Consider the following 20,743-nt stretch of genomic DNA (forward strand, 5'->3'; position numbering starts at 1 on the left):
CAATTGAATACAAAAAGCTTGTAGAATAAAATATAGAGTAAACCATTATGTAAAATTTAAAACACACAAAACAATACTGTTACTAAGTAATACAAAAATATAAAGTGTAAATATGAAGAAAAGCATGTGAGTGAATATTACTAAGTTCAGGTGTTACTGGTAGAGTGGAACGTATATTGTGGTGTTTTGTTTTTTAAGTCAGGTGGTGAATAAAAGAACACAGTTGTTTGCTTTTTTATTATTTATAAATTTTTCAGTCCTAAATATTTTAATATAATTTTCCTAAAATATTATAATAGGATTTATTAATCTATTAGGAACATATCATCTATGTTAAGTATTCATGCTACTGCTAAAAACAGAGGGGAGGTGACTCTGCAGCATGGAATGACTGTAACAAAATTCATGATTACTGTGTACCTTTATAGTTCTAATGTGAAGATTGATCATTTGCTAGCTTCATTCAACAAATATTTATGAAATGCTTTCTATGTGTAGAACATTATGCTACGGTAAAGCCATAACATCTTGATTACAGATGCAAGTATTTGAAAATATTGAAGGACTTTCATTTGTGAAAGTCAAAAAAGATTTCCTGGCAGACACTAATTACTATAATGAATGGAGATGACTTTAGTGCTAACAAATGATTCAGACCAACAATTTGTAATTAATAGATAATATAAACATCATTGACATTTTAAATCTTAAAAGAAAAATTTAAATAGGTATACTAATGAAAGGATTTTTAAAATTTACTAATCTGGTACTCAACCCTAACATTAGATAAAATTTCCAATATAAAATGGCTTCCTATCCACATAGTAACTCAGATGCATTTTTGTGTCTACTCATTAAGTGTAGAGAAACCCTAAAAAGTAAAAGACATAATGGTGGGGTGCCTGGGTAGCCCAGGTGGTTAAGCATCCTGACTCTTGGTTTCAGTTCAGGTCATGATCTCCAGGTCATGAGATCAAACCCGGCGTTGGGCTCGCCCACAGTGAGGAATCTGCTTCAGATTCTTTCTCCCTCTCCTTCCTGTTCTCCCCTTCCCTGCTTACACATGTGCTCTCTTTCTCTCTCTAAAATAAATAAATAAATAAAATCTTTAAGAAGTAATGTATTTTACTTCTTAAAATATGAATCTGTATTTTGAAGAGGTACATGTAAAGAACATTTTAATATGGTGACCCCATTTTCTCTTCATTGACTTCCTTTGTAAAATAGTGCAGGTTATCCTATACAAATATGTTCTCTATTCCAGGCCACATTTTCTGGCATATCAGTAGGGGTAAATTATTATGGTTTCCTTTCAATAGAATTGTCTTGGCTTGGCCATTATCTACAAACTGGAAGAAACCATAAAGTCCTCCTTCTGGACTTTTGGGAGAAAAGTGTCTCATCTGCTCATATGTGTCTTTTCTATTTAGTGCCATGACAAGTTCCACAATTAAAGAGAAAGAGGCAATAAAGAAGGGCAGGCAGGCCAAGGGAGAAATCAAATACTAAACAATGACCAGTATTCAAAATCAATACGATGGCAGTGCCTGTCATACAAATCTCATTCAACAGCTATACATTGTTAGATTGTCTGCATTCACAGTCAGAAGTTCCCTCCTTACACGTTTATTGACTATCAGTTATATGTATTTTTAAAGATATTATTTATTTTAGAATGAGAGCAAGAGAGAGAGAGAGAGAGACGGAGCACAAGTGGGGAGAAGAGCAAAGAGGGAGGACTCTGCACTCAGAATGGAGCCCCATGTGGGGCTTGATCTCACGGCCCTGAGACCATGACCTGAGCTGAAACCAAGAGTCAGATACCTAACCAACTGAGCCACCCAGGCCCCCCCATCAGTTATATTTTTATACAGACTGTGTGTAGAACTGAAGCAGTTTTCCAAATGATTCTGCTTATTGTCTCTATTTTTTTAAAAATATTTTATTTATTTATTTGAGAGGTGGGTTGGAGACCACAGAGGGAGAGTGACAGGGAAAAGCAGACTCCTTGCAGGGCAGAGAGCCTGACGCGAGACTCGATCCCAGGACCCTGAGATCATGACCTGAGCTGAAGGCAGATGCTTAACCAAATGAGCCACCCAGGCGCCCCCTACAGTCTGTATTTTTACAAATGTTGATTTTGTTTCCCATGTTATCGAAATTTGTTTTATTGGATGATTTTCTAATCCTCCATTGAAATTTGCCTTCAGAGGTACAGACAAGGCATTGCATAAATTAGAAAGTTTCTAAAAGTAGCCAACATGTATTAATGGTTGAATTGTCAGGCTATGCATGTTAAGTGTTCATGATCATTGTATTATCACAAATGTCTGATCAGTCTTGTCCAATAGTATTAGTATTTAATTTATGCTATTAATTTCAGCACCTAGAGAGCAGCTAAGTACATATTTTCTGTGGGCACTTTAATTATATGAGAATTTCTAACCAGGGGAAAGATAATTACTGAGGAAAGAATTGAAGGATAAATACATGAAGATTTCTGTCTTCTCAATGGCAAGGCATGGTAATTGTTTGGGGTTTGCTAACTGAGATTACATAATAATCTATAGGTAAAAATATGCTGGAAAATATTGCATTTATCTTTAAACCTTTAATGTTACTATTCAAATAAATACTAGAAACGTTAAAATACAGTCCTTGAACATGTCATAAATGTAAACAATCTATTAGATCATTCATTCATGCATTCATAAAACATATTGATCACCTATCATGTGCAAAGCACTGAGCCACTTTCTGTCTAGATTCTCTATGCAGTTGGAAGTTTCATCTGCGCTTTCACCCCCCCCACCCCCCCAGTCTATCATTGATAAGAAATTCGCAAGTTTGTCTAATCATACCTTTGTGATTGGAGCACTAGAGATGCACAGGGAAACTTCTATTGGAAAAAGTAGTTATAAGAATACACTGAAGTTTTTATGTTTATAAAGATGATTTCTCTATCTAGTAGACAAAAGAAATTATCCTGAAACTACATCATTTGAATTACAATTGAACTGTTACATCCAAAGGAAAGAGGAAGCTGTGAATAGAGCCAGAGGACAATTATTATTATTAGAGATTTAGGCTCTTAAAATTTCCAACATACTGATCTGATGAGAAAGGAGTAATTTACAGACTTTCAGAAGATCTCTAATTCATTTACACCATTTGGGAATAGTTGAACAAATTGCCTCTTTTAGCTCAGTAAGTAGTACCATACTGACTTCTAAAAAGTGAGCATTTTATAATTTTTCACTTTGGAACAGATTGCCTTCCTCCCCTTCCCACACAGGCAGGGGCTGCCTACATACCTCTGATTTTTCTAGCTGTGGGGGGTAGCGGGGGAGGGTCTCCAACCTTGGGTTTCCAGGACTCTGTCATTCCAGTTTAGGCTCTGAGCAGAAGGAGGTTATTATGGACAGTTAGCCATAATGGATGCACTCAACACCTCTCTCCCTGGAGAGCATTTTCTATCCCTGGAGCCAGCATAACATGGTGATTAGGAGTGAGAGTTCTAAAGGAGAACAAAGAGGATATTATACATACAAATACACACATACATATATATATTTATATATATATAATATATATATTTCATATATATGTAAATTGAGTGCCTACTATGTGTGAGGGCTTCTAGGCACTAGGAATATTTTAATGAATAAAATGCAACAAGCATTGCTATCCTTATAAATTTTTACATTCTATTTTATACTAATTGTCATTCTAGTAGGTGACTTCAGAAAATTGTTGGGTTTTTTTCCCTATTCCTCAGTTTTCCCATCTGTAAAATGGAGGTAATAACAACTCATACTTCATAGGTTATTGGAGAGATTTAGTCAGCTGGTAAATATGAATAACTTAGGACTGACACCATAACATATTGGCTATTCTTATTGCATGAAAAGCATTGCCTAGATAAAGACATTTGTGGGAATTTTACTATTGAGGGTAGAAAAGGAAATAATTTTCTTTCACTTTGGTTTTTTTGCTAGAACCAGGAATGAAGGAAATGAATTCACTAATAGAAATGAGCTCTTGTTGTATCACCCATTCATTGGTTTATTCACTCATTTATACATTCATTTGTTCATTCCCTTACTCAATAAACATTTATTGAGCAATTACAATGTTTCAAGCATTATGCTGTGGTTGATTACATCAATAAAATCTAGTTTCTGATTGAAGAAGCTTAGAGTCAAATAAGGACAACAGATAAGTAAATGGACTATTAAAATAGTCCATGATAATTGCAGTGATTTAAAAAGTATAGACAATATGCTATTTTCTCTATAAATGTTTAATAAAATAAGACAGCACCCATAGTTGTCCTTTGTGCCCCTAAAATTTTAGTCTGTATGTTATGTACTAGACTTAAGGAAAAATAAATATTTCATTGTTTACCATTACTGGGGAATTAACTACTTCTTACAGATTTTCCAGATATAACTTTTTATTTTTAATTTAAAAGTTTTTAAAGTTTTTTATTTATTTAAGTAATCTCTACACCTAATGTGAGGGTTGAACTCATAACCTGGAAATCAAGAATTGCATGCTCTTCTGAGTGAGCCAGCCAGGCACCCCTCCAGATGTGATTTTTAAAATGAACATTTAAGAAACCATTCAATACATTATCTGAAATAATTCAAAAGCAGATAGTTCACTTCTCTGTTTTCTTAATCTGTGAATTTTGAAAACAAGCTGTTTTCTTGATGATTCATGGTCATTTTTCTGAACCTGAGTTTTCAAAGGGCATTGAGTCTTTTAAGTATGTTGAGCAGTTCTGTAACTTTCAGGAAGATTCTCCACCCGCCCCCAACCCCTGCATGCCTCCCATCAGCCCTCCCAGGGATTTGATGTATCTTTGGCTAAGAAGACATTTTCTTCTTTCTTCCTTCAAAGATACATAATGGTCATTAAAGACTGTTGGATAAGTGACTGAATAAATATAAAGTTCATATTTTCTCTGTAAATTGAAGGTATTCATAAATAATGGATCAAAAGTAAGAGTGATGGGTGTGAGTTGGTACAAATGCTTTTGGACCTGTGGATTATTTTTTGAATATTGTCATTGCTAGTGTATAATGGTAACAAAAGAATACTATTCCAGTTTAATGATCCAAAAGACAGAAATACCATTGTGTATTATTACAATATAATGCAATAAAATAGATTTTTATTTGTGTCTTCTAGATTCACTGATTGTTCTATGACTATCCTACCTGAATATGTCTAAGTGTTTGGCTGCAACTTCATGGGGTTGATTAGTAGCCCTTAAGAAGCTATCAAAATGAAAACAATTAAATGAATCAGTAATAAAGGTCCTCAACCCTGATATACCAATTGTTTAATCTTATAATCTGAGCATCCAGGGACTTATCAGGGGGAATCCAGTTGTTAGAGAAGAAACCATAATTGAAAGTGACAACTGATCAACTGGAGATTGGGAAAACATTAAATAGAAAACCATCTGGTTCAGAAACTGCATAAAATATACACAAGTGTTCCTAAGTTTTAAATAAAACTTTAAAAGTCATTGATAGAAAAGATAGAAAAAAATTGTGAGATTTCAAAAATTTACTCATAAGGCTCATCATTTACTCAAACGTTACTCTATTTTGTCATGGTTCTCTGGGTTATCTGGAAGGAATTGTAAAGAGACACAATTATGAAACCAAAAATTTAAGTTTCATGAAATTTTATAATCAAAGAATAGACTACAAAGTGTTGCTTGTCTTTTATCTGTCTTTGTAAACCACACAAAATGATAGTAACACAGCATCGTCCTTAAGATCAAAGGCTGATGTGTCAGTGTGACATTTAGTTCTGTATCTTTTAAATCAAATTATACAACAGAAATTTCAACTGTCATCTCTCAAAATCCTTATTAATCTCATTGTTTGGAAACATATCGATAAAAAGTTCATACTGTTTGCTGGTAATTCATAAACTCAGCCTACATTGTACTTGAAAAGATAATCATTTTCTCTATAGTATCTTGCTGATCTGTGTATAATTTAAAACTGGAACATTTTAATTTTCTTAGCTTTTCTTTGTGAAGTGTTACATGCAAATTATGTATAATTTTCTTTTAACTATCCATGCATTTGTATTTTATTTGCCCTCCATTTTTTAACGCATTAGTAATAAATGCATCCTGTGGAAAAAATAAACTTATAAAAAGTAAAGTCATCTGTAACTTCACCACCCATAGATAACTTTGGCAAATGCTCTAAGTTTATATCCTTACAGATCTTTTATTATTGTTATTGTAAATCTGTATCATCTGTCTCTATCTTCTTAAAGTTGTAGCCTTTATATCCATATCCACAGATGAATCTACCTCTCTAGAAAATAGGATTATACTTTACATGTTATCTTTAACTTCGTTTTTTTTTGTTTTTTTTTTTTTAAAGATTTTATTTATTTATTTGAGAGAGAGAGAACACCTGAGAGGGGATAGGGTCAGAGGACGAAGCAGACTCCCTGCCGAGCAGGAAGCCCGATGTGGGACTCGATCTCGGGACTCCAGGATCATGACCTGAGCCGAAGGCAGTCGCTTAACCAACTGAGCCACCCAGGCGCCCCTTTAACTTCGTTTTTAAATTCAAAATATTTTGAATACTTTTCTACATTTATATTTATAATTTGTTTAAGTTTCAGATTTTTATTTATATTAAATACTATATTGTAGAAAACTCCAAGTTTTGGTCTTATGTGGACCAAAAAAAAAAAAAAAAGGAATAATAGACTTTTGCTTATATTTCACACCAATTTGGACAAGGTGATGTCTGTACATTTAACACTATTTTCTCAAAATATTATATGTTATCTAGAGACAAAAACACTACAAAACCTTAATATATCTTGAGGAGACCTCCAAAGGATATATTTCTATATCTTATCTCCCTCTTGCTATGAATTTCCATGTCTTGTAAGTACTAATGGCAATTCAAAACTTAAAAGTGAAGCACTGTAAAATAATTCCTCATTATATTTCTTTGAAGATATATGGCATTTTCAAACCATTCCCTTTGGGGCATTGTATCCTTTTCTTCACAATTAAAAAAAAATCTTTCTCAAATAGTTTTAGAAATGTACTTTTCTGCATTCCCACTGGAATTATTGCATTCAATGGAGTGTCCTGGCAGGTGTGAATAAATTGCTGTCCTCGGACTAGTGTCTGCTCTGGCTTTTTCTACAAACTCTTGCCAACCGAGTACAATAATATATTTTTTAAAAAGTTCAATTTGAGAGTTGTGAATGATAGCTATGCTGTTTTCTTTAAGTAGAGATAAAATGGTACCAATATTTCTGCAGGGTTTTTACTGTCCACAGAAGAGAGGCTAGCCATTTTCAATCACAGCTAGTTGGTAGTACTCAAGGCACTCCATTAGGTCAGTGGCAAATTCCTCTTCAATTTTAAATGTTAAAAAAAGCCAGGATTGTATCTTTGAAGCATTGCTATAGTAATTAGTGTAGTCTAATTTACAAGCCTTTTTGATAATGGCTTTTAGGTTAACAGTAAAGATAAAATCTTAGATTTATTTTTTAGATCACAATAAAAAAACAGAAATGTTGTCTTCATAAAAATATCAAAGGCATGGATTTGCTGGATTTACTCCACTAACTCATGTAGGCAACATCTCAAACTCAAACAGCCGGCAGTTGCTTTGTAAGACAAACTGCATCTGTAATCAGTATGACAGGACCACAGATTCTATATCATCACTTCCACCACCTTTTATTCAAGAAAGCATAAGTTGACTAATAAAAACACCATCACTGGGTGAACAAATTTGTCAGTACGAAGACTTTCAAATGAAGTAAAAAAAAAATAGGCTTCTGGCATTGTCTTGTAGCAAAATTTTGCATTTGGCCGAAGTTTTGCAATGGAATAGAGTTTTTTTTTTTTTTTTTTAAATTGGAAATGAGATTAATTGCATGGCTAATTGACCTGGGGAAGAGAACTTAATGAGCTCATTTCTCTCCTCCGAAGCCAGGAACTCAGAAAGTGAGTTTTCATTTATTCTTCCATTTATCCAGTTAGAATATATCTCCCCCACATTTAAGCCCACTAGAAGAAGTGATGGTTATATGCTAATGATATCTGTTGGCTCCTAGGAAGTAAGTGTAGATAAGACCTTCTCTGTACTACAGCTACAGATGATAAAATTAAGTAGAAATGAATCTTGGTCATGAATTGCTCATTGTTCCATTCTGTAGGCTATATCCTCTAAATCAGACCATGCACTAGAACATTTATGATCACAGAATCCCCTGTTAAATGTTATAGTTAATATATTGCGCCAGGACAGTCTTATATACTGCTGGTGTCACTCAAACTTCAGATCAACACCAATGTTGGATTTTTACCCCCTCTTCCTCTTCTTTCCTCCTCCTCCATCTTGTAACTTCCAGATTTTGAATATGTAATATGTGCCAGGCTTTGTGTTGGACATTATTTAAATATTACCACTTATCTTCAGATTATTTTGAGTCGAAGATAATTAAGGTATTGAGTTGAGTTGTCTTCCTTTTAGAGATGAAGAAACTGAGATTCACAGAGGTAAAGTAGATTCAAGGACTGCCTGTCCAATGATATTTTTCATGTTACTTCATCTCTTTAACCCTCAGTTGCCAATCTAATAAAGTAGTAGGCCATGTTGACTGAAAGCTTACTATGTGACAGTCTGCTAAGTGCTTGGTCTTTACAGCAATGCTATGAGGCAGATCTTATTACCGCCGTGTTATAAATGAGAAAAATAAGGTTTAAAAAGGTAGAATTAATTATGTGAGAGCACAGGGCTAGCGAATCAACAAACAGAAATCAGATGTGAGATATTTATGTGACCCAGAGCCTAAAGGAGTCAACGAAATAACCCACGTTAAATGCTTCATAGAGGGCACAGCACAGAGAATCTGCATTTCATGTTACCTTTTATAGTTAGTTAGTGGCAGCACCAGTAATTGAATTAAAATGTCTGACTTCAAGTTAATACCTAATATCGAACATTGGATTCTATATAATTTGATTGGCAATTGGTTGTTGCTGGTGAAAGAAAACTTGAAGAGGTCAATTCCCCCACTTTTAATTTTTTGGGGGGCAAAGAGCCATAACTGACAGTATTCTGATTCTGACTGCTACCTATCTTTCTTTTACAAAATGACTTTTCTATTTGTAAGTTGATTATTGCAAATCACCTAATAACCATCAATTCTGAAGTCTTTACATAACCTTACCCTATTTACTAATTGTTCCCATTGTTCCCCTCTCTACATTTTCTTAAGAATGACTACTTTGGATATTAATGTTATTGTCACATGTGGATTTTCAGTTAACAGCTTAGCAATTGTCTATTAAGCTTCTGTGTAGATGACACAGGGAGTACAAAAGTCAATAGCTTTCAATTACTGGAAGATACATGTAAGTAAACCAATAATTTTGGTTCAAAGCGATAGGAGCATGGTCAAGGTATCGAGTGCTATGGGAAAAGAGAAAAGGTGCAGCTATCCAAGCCCAAAGGGTGAGAAATGGTTTTGGGGAGAAAGAATCTTCATCACTCCAAAAAGAATATGATACCAGTTTTTAAAAATTGACCAAAATGGAAGAGTGCACTTGTTGCCAATTATTGGAATGCAGCACTACATGATGGGAAAATTGTGATATTTCCATTCTAATTTCCCCCTCTTTGTCTTTTGTTTTCCTTTTCCTCAGCTAAGTAGAAAAACTGTGTGCTTTCCTGCTAAAAATTTCAGAATACCATAAAATCGTGACACATTGGACAATTAAATTCTTAAATATTTTTTTCTTTCTAACTTTAAAAATATTAAGGGAAAAATTGTTCAACTATGAACTGGTAGAGGAAAATAATTGGCAAAAATGCTTTTGACTGCAGTTTGTCCCAATAATGATTATGAAATGTGTCAAACTGTTCTGAAATATTAAGCATTTATTGTAGAAAATAGTAAAAAGAAATAAGCTTTGTTGTCCAAAATATCAAAATAGTTTTTAACAGTCTTAAAACAAATTGCCTGGGATCATTATTATGAATAGATAGGGAGACTTTTTGAGATGTTACATGGTTTGACTCTCCTAATTCATAATTTAAATATATAGCTCAAAAAAATTGGACACTTTTAGAATTCATTAAGTATTTTACAAAAAAAATGGAAGGGCAAGAAAAATAATTCAGAAATTCTGTTATGTATGTAATATATTATTTTTTAAGGATTTTATTTATTTATCTTAGAGACAGAGAGTGTGAGTGGTAGGAGGGGCAGAAGGAGGAGAGAATCTCAAGCAGACTACACTGAGCATGGAGCCACGATGCAGGGCTCGATCTCACAACCCTGAAATCATGACCTGAGCCAAAATCAAGTGTTGAATGTTTAACTGACTAAGCCACCAGGTGCCCCTATTATTTTAAATCTTATCTTGAATCAGTCATACTTTATATGCAATATAACTTGACAAACTATAGTAGGTTTTAGGGTGTGTACAAAATAAGAATTTTCCTTCTGATTATTCAGATATTAAAATTAACTTGATAAGTTGAAGTACATACTGATTCTCCATTAAAATGTTACCATTAATAATGTTGAGTTTATTCTAAGCATGCAAGCAGAGATTCTAATTAACTTACTAACCTATATAACAATTTATAAATTCAGTAGGTTAAATATTTAAATCAGGACCTTTAATAAAATGGACAATATATTATTTTTTTATATAAAAGCATCTTGTTATTTTGGAATAGATAATTCTTCTTTTAAATGATAATTTACCTGAGATAGTCAACATCATTAGACAGGTTGTAACTTTAAAAACATATCCATTAAATTCAGAAATAATACAAATATGTACCATCATGACTATGTGATATATGTTACCTGTTTTGCTGAAAATTTTGGCCAACAAAGTAGAAGTGAAGTAGAAGAAAAAAGTAAAATATAAGTATATATTGAAAATTATGAACTAAATCCTCACTATTTGACTGGCAAAAGAAAAATGTACTTAATATATAATAAGATAGTTAAAATCAATAAGAAAAATATGCAAAATACAAATGAAGTTTCCTCAAAAAAGATTATATTTGACCAAGAACCAGTTGAAAAACATTTAGCTTTACTAGTAACCAAAGACTTACGTACTAAAACAGGGATTAATATTTTTCTTAAAATCATGAAGAGATAAAGTTTTAAGTTGAACAGAACATAAAATAGACATTCTCAGATATTTCTCGTGGTAGGACTATGAATTTAATTTTTTTTAGAAGGAATTTGGCCATATTTAATAAAATCTTTAAAAATACTCTTTGTGCAATTCTAATTTACATGAATTTCAGTTACCATAGTTAGATAATACCAATCCTCCAACAACATGGTTCAAATATTAGTTATTATGATATATTAACTGTGAGTAATTGCATAAAGTACAGATTTAGCTGCTGGCTCTTCAATCTACAAATTACTGTGAAACAATGCATATCATGATCAGTGACCATTCGTGACTCTTCTTTCAAAGTCTGTTGGGGATTAGTCAGTGCACATCCATTCAAAGAAGCCTGTAGTTGTGCTTCTTCCTAGTCTGTCAGTAATAAGCCCATGTGACATTTCAGAAACACAAATTCAAAAAAGGGGAATTGAGCATTCCTTTTTTCACAGAAGAAATAGCTGACCAGCCCTGCCATTTGAAAGACTTTATATATGCAGCTAGAGCAATTCAACAAAGGCTAACTTAAAAATGAGGACAGTGGTTATGAGGAATAGGGTGAAGATGACATTGAAAGCACAAAGATTGAAATGATGGAAACCCATCCATACTTACAAAGTAATATGACCATTCGCCAAGGCATAGACAGGATGCTTGCTCAGAATGGAAGTCATAGAATAAGAAAGCAAGCATGATTCAAGCTACTCAACTTTTCACAAAGAAATAAAACAATTTAATTCTCAAAGTTTCAAATGTTAACTTACAGCCTACTAAATGTTAGTCTATTATAATTTTTATTTCCTTTCATATTTATAACTGACAGAACATTTTTAAAGTTTTACCTTCACTTATTCCTTCTTTGATGTTCTTCATTTCTTTACGTTGATCCAAGTTTCTGACCTATAGTATTTTCCTTCTCTCTAGAGAACTTTTAACATTTCTTGCAAGGCAGTTCTACTGGCAACAAATTTCAATTTTTGTTTGAGAAGGTATTTAGTCTCCTTCACTTTTGAAGGAAAATTTTGCAGTGTACAGAATTCTAGGTTGGTGGCTTTTTTTCTCTCAACACTTAAGTATTTCACTCTGCTCTCCTAGTAATTACATGGTTTCTGAGGAGAAGTTAGATATAATTCTTACCATTGTTCTTCCACAGGTTCGGTGTTTTTAAAACTCTGGCTTCTTTAAGGATTTTTCCTTCATCTTTGATTTTCTGTAGTTTGAAAATTATGGGCCCAGGTGTGTGTGTATATGTATATAGTTAGTATTTATCCTGCTTGGTGTTCTCTAAGCTTCCTGGATCTGAGATTTGGTGTTTGACATTAAATTGGAGAAATTCTCAGTCATTATTGTTTCAAATATTTATTCTATTCCTTTTTCTCTTCTTCTGGTATTCCCATTATGTGTATGTTATAACATTTCTAGTTGTCCCAGTGTCCTGTATTGTCTGTTTTGTTTTTTCAGTTTTTGTTCTCTTTGCTTTTCAGTTTTTGAGGATTCTATTGCTGTATCATGTACCTCAGAAATTCTTTCCTCAGCTGAGTCCAATCTATTAATAGGCTCATCAAAGGTATTCTTCATTTCTGTGTAATCTCTCTCTAGCATTTCTTTCTTTCTTTCTTTTTTTTTTTTTGGATTTCCATCTCTCTGCTTACATTGCCCAACCATTGTTCCTGCATGCTGTCTACTTTATCCATTAGAGACCTTGGCATTTTAATCATAGATGTTTTAAATTCCTAGTCTGATAATTCCAACATTCCTTACACATCTGATTCTGATGTTTGCTCTTTCTTTTCAAATTGTGCAGTGGTTTTTTGTTTTCCTTTTGTTTTGTTTTGCCTTTAGTGTTCCTTGTAATATTTTCTTCATAGACAGATGTTGTGCTTGGTAAAAGGAACTGCTGTATACAAGCCTTTAGCAATGTGGTGAAGTGTGGGGTAAGCACTCTATAGTCCTATGATTAGATCTCAGTCTTTTAGTGAGCTTGTGCTTTTGGACTGTGAACTTTGCAGTTGCTTCTCTGTCGCTCCCACCCATAGGTGGGACAGGATGACTGGAGTGGGCTGGAGTTGGGTATTTCCCCTCCCTAAGTCAGGCTCTGATAATATCCCAGCAGGTTAGGCTCTGGTTCACTAATTTCTCCTGAAGGCAGATATTGTTAAGAAGTGCAGTGAGCACTGATTTATTTCAAAATGGTTCCCTTTTCCTCTTTCTGCCAGAAGTATAAGGAGGGTGCCTGGGTGGCTCAGTTGGTTGGGTGACTGCCTTTGGCTCGGGTCATGATCCTGGAGTCCCGGGATCGAGTCCCGCATCAGGCTCCCTGCTCGGCGGGGAGTCTGCTTCTCCCTCTGACCCTCCCCCCTCTCATGCTCTCTCTATCTCATTCTCTCTCTCAAATAAATAAATAAAATCTTAAAAAAAAAAAAAAAGAAGTATGAGGAAATATTCCCCTAAGATTTACTGTAAGAACCTGGTCAAACTCCTGGAAGTAAATCTCACAAAATATTTGGGAGCCCCCATTATAACTAGGTCCCCTTGGAGTCTTCAATTCTCAGACTTGTTCCTACTGAACTTCCAGCAATTTGTTAAGTACAGTGAGATTTTTTTCCCCCTCCTTTGGAAATGGTTCCCAAGGAAGCTTCTGCTAGTGAGTCTCTGCTTTTGTCACTGAGACTCCATGTTATCTGTCAGTCTGTCCTTCCAGTCTTGGGGACAGTTTGTCCTGTTTTTTCCCCTTAGCGATCAAGAAGAGTTGTTGATTTTTCTTTATACTTGTTAGGATAGAGTGGTGACTCCAATCTCTTTACTTGTGGAACCCCAAACTAGAAGCTACGTTTTAATGTTTTGACAAAAAAATTGAAGATTATTGAACAATAATAACTTTCCTCATTGGTTATTAAGATCGTTTTGCATAGTTTCAGCTTGTATGGACACTTACCATTTCACACTACCATGCCTATAATATGCTAATTTCTGATTTATAAAACATTTTTTCAAAAACATTATTGCTGGCTTTTAACTCTTTGATATTAGTTTTGCATCTAATGCAAGTGTCTGTTACATAAAAAATGCTTTATATTTCTTTATTTTTGTTACTTTATTGTTTCAGTGTGATCACTGCTTGCCTCTTTATAATGATAAGCCTTTCCACCAAGGTGATCAAGTACATGCTTTCAATTGTAAACCTTGTCAATGCAACAACCATTCCAGAAGCTGCCACTACAACATCTCAGTGGACCCATTTCCATTTGAGCACCACAAAGGAGGTGGAGGGGTCTGTGATGATTGTGAGCATAACACGACAGGTAACTAGTAAATCATAGATAACAAATAACAAAGTCTGATTTGGCCTTTGAGGCCCATGTGCCTTATACAATGCATGTCATTTTAAACTATGTTATTGCTATCTCACTTAAGAAAGTGTTTTGAGGGCGCCTGGGTGGCTCAGTCGTTAAGCGTCTGCCTTCGGCTCAGGTCACGATCCCAGGGTCCTGGGATCGAGTCCCACATCGGGCTCCCTGCTCAGCAGGAAGCCTGCTTCTCCCTCTCCCGCTCCCCCTGCTTGTGTTCCTGCTCTCGCTGTGTCTCTCTCTGTCAAATAAATAAATAAAATCTTTAAAAAAAAAAAAGTTTTGATACTGTACCATATGATTTCATTCATGTGGAATTTAAGAAACAAAACAAACAAGCAAAGGGAAAAAGAGAGCGAGAAACCAGGAAGCAGACTCTTAACTATAGAAAACAACCTGATGGTTACCAGAGGGGAGGTTGGTGGGGGATGGGTTAAATAGGTGATGGGGATTAAAAAGCGCATTTGTGATGAGCACCCAGTTTTGTATGGAAGTGTTGAATCACTGTACTGTACACTTGAAAAACTAATATTACACTGCATGTTAACTAACTGGAATTTAAATAAGAACTTAAAAAATGATACTGTTAGGTTAGAAAAGTAAAGCTTGTTCATTAAATCTTCATGAATCCAAATAATTCGGTAGTTTTCAGAAATAGCACTCTAATCTTCGACTATATCTTTTCAGGAAAGTTCTATTTTTTTTAAGTACAGGCCATTTGATTAAACCATGAGTATATTTTGGAAAACTCAGGAATTGTTAGTTTGAGTATGTATACCCTTAAGTTTCTTTGTGTGACCTTGATCTTCCATTACGTTTGGATTTTCATGTAGTGATGTTTATATTCGTTCAGATTTGGCAAGGATCCTGGTAATCTGGGAACACTTTTTAAAAATGCTAATTAAATGCACAAGATGATTATCAAAGTCTTGTTCTAAAAGCATACAGCATTTTGACTCATTGTTGAAAATTACTATTCTCTGAAGGGCTGATATATTAAAAGCAGAAAGAGGCAATATCTCAATTTGTAAAATATAATGGCCCAAATCTGATGGATTTGAAAGTGTACCACTCTGAAGCATGAATGGATTTATTACATAATTATTGATGACCTAAAATGTCACCAGAACTTGGCTAGGTGCTGGGAATATAAAGACGAACAAGATAATGAATTTTCCTGTCTTTGTGTAGATTATTACATAGTAGGAAAGGCACACTATTAAAGGAACAATTACAAAGTTGTCTGATGAGTGCTAAGATAGGGCAAGTGCAGTAGGAGTTAATCAGGTGAAAGAGCGAGAGGGAAGGGAATTAGGGGGGTGGTGACAAAGATCTATAGTAAGAGTAACAGATGTACAATGACCCAGAGGAGGGAGGAACATGGCACCCTGAAAGAACTGATGGAAGGACAAATGGAAGATTGTAAGAGAAGGTGCTAAGAAGGAAGGCAGGGGCCAGATCTAGAAGGCTCTATGAACCATGATGAAGAGTTTGGTTTCTATCCTCAGGTGAATAGGTGCCACTTGGGGGTATTTTACAAGAAAGAGACATAACAAGTTTTGTGTTTTAGAAAGACTCAGCTGTTATAAAGTGGAGAATGGATTGGAGAGGGCCAAAAGTGGTTTGGAATACTGTGGTAGTCCAGGTAAGAAATAATGCTCGAGTACATTTAAGGTGGTATGGATAGAGAGAAGTGGATCCAAGAGATATGTGGAATGGAAAGTGACAGCATTTTCTGAGCAAAGTGTAGGGTGTAGGAAAGGGAAAGAAAGAGTCAAGACTCAATCCTAACATTCCAGTTTGAACAACAGGGTCAATGTTGGTGCCAGCCATTGAGATAGGAAACACAAAATGATCAAAGCTTAGGGAGACAATGGAAAATTCTGTTTTGGAAATGTTCACAGTATTTCCAGGAGACATAGGAGAAACTTTTGTGGACAAATAGAAACTCCCCAAACTCTTCTCTTAAGATAAACCTTATTGTGATGCCTCAGAATAGATCAGTATCATCTATATACTTTAGTGGCATCATCTTACGTATTAGATTGTAAGAAAGCTCTGTGAAAGGGGTATAATATGTATTTTGCTTGCTACTGTATTTCTCAGCACTTAGCACAGTGTTTGAAACATGGTAATCACTCAATAAATATTCATTGAATGATAAATAAGGAATTTCTAGATTGGAGATAGAAATTCAGGAGTCATCAGCATATGCAGATAGAAATATTCTAGAAATATTATAAATTCATTTAATTTTTAATTAGTCCATGGCCAATATCCATCAGAATGTGTTTTTCACTTGATCAAGTTATTTCTATAGTCTTCTGATATTGAGCCAATTTTAATATTTGAAGAGAGTAGAGTACATAATGTTTAAAGGGGAATTGATAGTCTTGAGTTTTATCTCAGCTTCTTTCAGTGGTCTTATATGCTACTCACATTTACTTTAGAAGCCCCCCCAGTATAGATTTTTTTTAATATATAAAATGGCAAGAGAAAATTTCTAAATAATAAATTGTAAACTACAGGGATTTCCTCATATTTCTAATATATCTAAACATAATCAATTTCTACTTTGCTATTTGAAATAAAAAATAATGGCCATAAGCAGAGAAACATTTGCTTTTAATAACTTTTTTTTTAAGATTTTTATTTATTTATTTGAGAGAGAATGAGAGACAGAGAGCACGAGAGGGAAGAGGGTCAGAGGAAGAAGCAGACTCCCCGCCGAGCAGGGAGCCCGATGCAGGACTCGATCCAGGGACTCCAGGATCATGACCTGAGCCGAAGGCAGTCGCTTAACCAACTGAGCCACCCAGGCGCCCTGCTTTTAATAATGTTAACTATAGAATAATATATTTAGAACAGTGTCCTTTTTTAAAAAAACAAGATCTAGTTCTTGAAAAATATTTCTTTTTTTAATTTATTTAGAGAGAGTACAAGCAGAGGGAGCGGCAGGTAGAGGGAGAAGCAGGCTCCCCACTCAACAGGGAGCCTGATGTGGGGCTGGATCCAAGGACCCTGGAATCATGACCTGGGCGGAAGGCAGCCGCTCCACCAACTGAGTCACCCAGGCGCCCCTTGAAAAATATTTCTAATACTGCATGCCTACTTGCTTCCAACTGTACAACCATCATCTACCTCACACATAAACATTTCTCATATTTGATTTAGATTAAGGGCCTAGTCCTAGAAATAAAGAAAAGTTTTAAGTTTAGAAACAAACTCTTTCAAAATGTATGGGCCCCAACAAAGCAGAGCTTTTTAGAAGTGTGGTATTATATAACAGATGGGAGTTTAATGAAGTAAAGCACAGTTTGTAACAGGTTCATTGTTTCATATGCTCTGGATCACTAAATTGGCAGGTAGAGATGAAAGGTGCATTAAAATGGACGTCCCGAAAATTATAGAATTCCCTCAAAGGAATACAGTCTTTAATTTTGAATTATACAGCTGATTTTAATGAATTGGAAGTCATAATGCATAACCTTTCTCTGACGCAGGAAGGAACTGTGAGCTATGTAAGGATTACTTTTTCCGACAAGTTGGTGCAGATCCTTCCGCCATGGATGTTTGCAAACCCTGTGATTGTGATAAAATGGGCACCAGGAGCAGTGGCTTCCTTTGTGATAAGGTGAGTTTTCATTATTGAAGGTAAAGAACTGCTCGCTTTCAGCAACTAATTTGGGAGATGTTCTACCAGTGAAATTGAGGTCTGTATTGATCAGGAAGTCCTAAGTGTGTGTGCGTTTGCTTTTCTAAGAGAAGGTTTAGAAGTGCTCCAGGGCAACTTTTAATATGAAATATAAGACTATGTATGTACGTGGTCCTTCACATATAAGAAAGGCTTATTTTATTTTTAATTTTAAAATTGAGGAAAATATTGAGAGGGAGGTGATTCCAAGTAAACTAGGAAGTGAATTGAATATATATTGGCATTATTGGTGAATTAATATTAATAAAAGTTTTAAATAAGAATGGTTTCCCTCTTAAGTTCCATAGAAAATAATATAACAAAGGTCACTTACACATAGATCCAAATGGAAATTGTGATAGTCCTACTTCTAAATTTCTTACTCCAACCTTCTCTCTTAACAATACAATGGATTTTTATAATTTTATACTTGCCTTTTTTACTGATATTACAAATATTGATGTTTGACCTGCCTGATCACAGATTCTAACTGACGTGGGCCTGTATAGCATACCCTACGTCAAGTCAGAAAAAGCAGCTCTGTATTTAAATGTGGTATCTTCAGCAGGAGCTTTTCTGATAATACTAATATATAACAATATATAAAGGGCAAATTTAGTTTAAAGAATCAATTCAATGATTGTATTAATTTTTAATAATTACATATTGCCTTGTAAATAATTGAAAATGCACTGGCTCGGAATGTAAGCCTACTATCTAGTCAAAGAAAAAAATTTTACAGCATGAAGATACTAAGTTCAAGGCAAAATATATTGGTCTTATAACTTTCAGGATACATTAAAAACTGCTTTAACAAATAAAAGCCAAATATAAAGTAGGCCAAAATAAAGACTTGAAGAACTTCAGAGTGACTGTAGTGTGTTAATAAAAGAACATTATGTCTTATTGGAAAGCTGAAAAGTAGAAAAATCATTAACAAAAACAATACTATTTTTATTTTTTGATATTGAGGAACTAATGTCTTAGAAAGTCAATTACAGTTTTACATATTTTGATCAGTAAAGACTGTGTCTTTACACATCTCCTCTTTACAAATCTGCCAAGAATTTTCAGCACGATGTCTTTTGCTTGATATTCAAATCTCAGCTCAAAGATCAACATATCTTTTAAGATATCTTCACTGACCACACAATTAGAGAACTTTTTCAAATCACTTTCTTTTACATTACCACATATTATTTCCATTAAAGCCTTTATGAAATTAATTTACTTGCCTTTTTCTGCCCAACATAAACAGAACAGTTTCAGTAATATAATGAGTTCCCAATAAATATTTGTTTAATAAATGTTGGTTGACTGAAAAGAGATTCTGAGTACTGAAGCTCATAGTCAGATGGTCATTTAGAATGGTTATCACAATATGAGCATTATATAAAATTTTTACTTAAATAATTTTTCTCCCTGAAAACTGAAGGTCAAGTAACTTTGGTGTATAGTACTGAGAAAAGTGTGAACTAAAGTTCTACCTCCCAAAGTCTCATTTACATGTCTGCTTCTAGAAAAATTCACTTCAAGTATAATATACATATGGCAGACACAAAAAGAATTGTAAAACTTATACCATGCAAAAATTAATCAAAATAAAGCAAGACTGACTATATTAATATCAGGTAATGTGGAGTACAGACAAATACAATTTTCAGATATTACATAATGATAAAAGGATCACTTAAGCACAAAGACAGAGAAATTCTAAACGTCTATGTACTAAACAGTAGAGTGGCAATATATGTGAAGAAAAACAGAACTGAGAGGATAGATATTAAAGAAAAAATAAACTTCAATCTCTCAAAAATTGATAAGAAAAAGAAAATTATCAAGAATATGGACCTCAACCATATCTCCAACCAACAAGATCTCACAACTAATGAACAGTCCACTCAACAACAGCAGAATAGATATATAATACACATATACCAAGATATTGTAGGACATAAAGAAACTTCAATAAATTTAAAAGAACTAAAACCGTACAGAACATGTTCTTTGACTACAGTGGAATCAAAATAGAAATCAAAAAGAGATAAACAGCATAATACCCTCCAGTTCCATCCATGTCGTTGCAAATGGCAAGATTTCATTCCTTTTGAAATAAGTCAATCAGAGAAAGACATGTATCATATGACCTCACTGATATGAGGAATTCTTAATCTCAGGAAACAAACTGAGGGTTGCTGGAGTGGTGGGGGGTGGGAGGGATGGTGTGGCTGGGTGATAGACATTGGGGAGGGTATGTGTTATGGTGAGTGCTGTGAATTGTGTAAGACTGTTGAATCACAGACCTGTACCTCTGAAACAAATAATACATTATATGTTAAAAAAAAAAAAAAAGAAGATAGCAGGAGGGGAAGAATGAAGGGGGGGAAATCGGAGGGGGAGACGAACTGTAAGAGACTATGGACTCTGAGAAACAAACTGAGGGTTCTAAAGGGGAGGGGGGTGGGGGGATGGGTTAGCCTGGTG

At 34.4% G+C, this 20,743-nt stretch overlaps 1 protein-coding gene across 1 annotated transcript in view; it reads left to right on the forward strand.

Moving 5' to 3' along the window:
- The window catches only part of USH2A (usherin), a 702,118-nt gene that overhangs the window by 98,381 nt on the left and 582,994 nt on the right, over positions 1-20,743 (forward strand). Inside the window, exons 9-10 of the mRNA XM_035010130.1 lie at positions 14,325-14,520; positions 18,069-18,199. Coding sequence (XP_034866021.1) covers positions 14,325-14,520; positions 18,069-18,199 — 327 coding nt within the window. The remainder of the gene's footprint in view (positions 1-14,324; positions 14,521-18,068; positions 18,200-20,743) is intronic.

The sequence above is a fragment of the Mirounga leonina genome, unplaced genomic scaffold (assembly GCF_011800145.1).
Source record: "Mirounga leonina isolate KUSES-001 unplaced genomic scaffold, KU_Mleo_1.0 Mir_154, whole genome shotgun sequence".
In the NCBI taxonomy this organism is placed as follows: Eukaryota; Metazoa; Chordata; class Mammalia; order Carnivora; family Phocidae; genus Mirounga; species Mirounga leonina.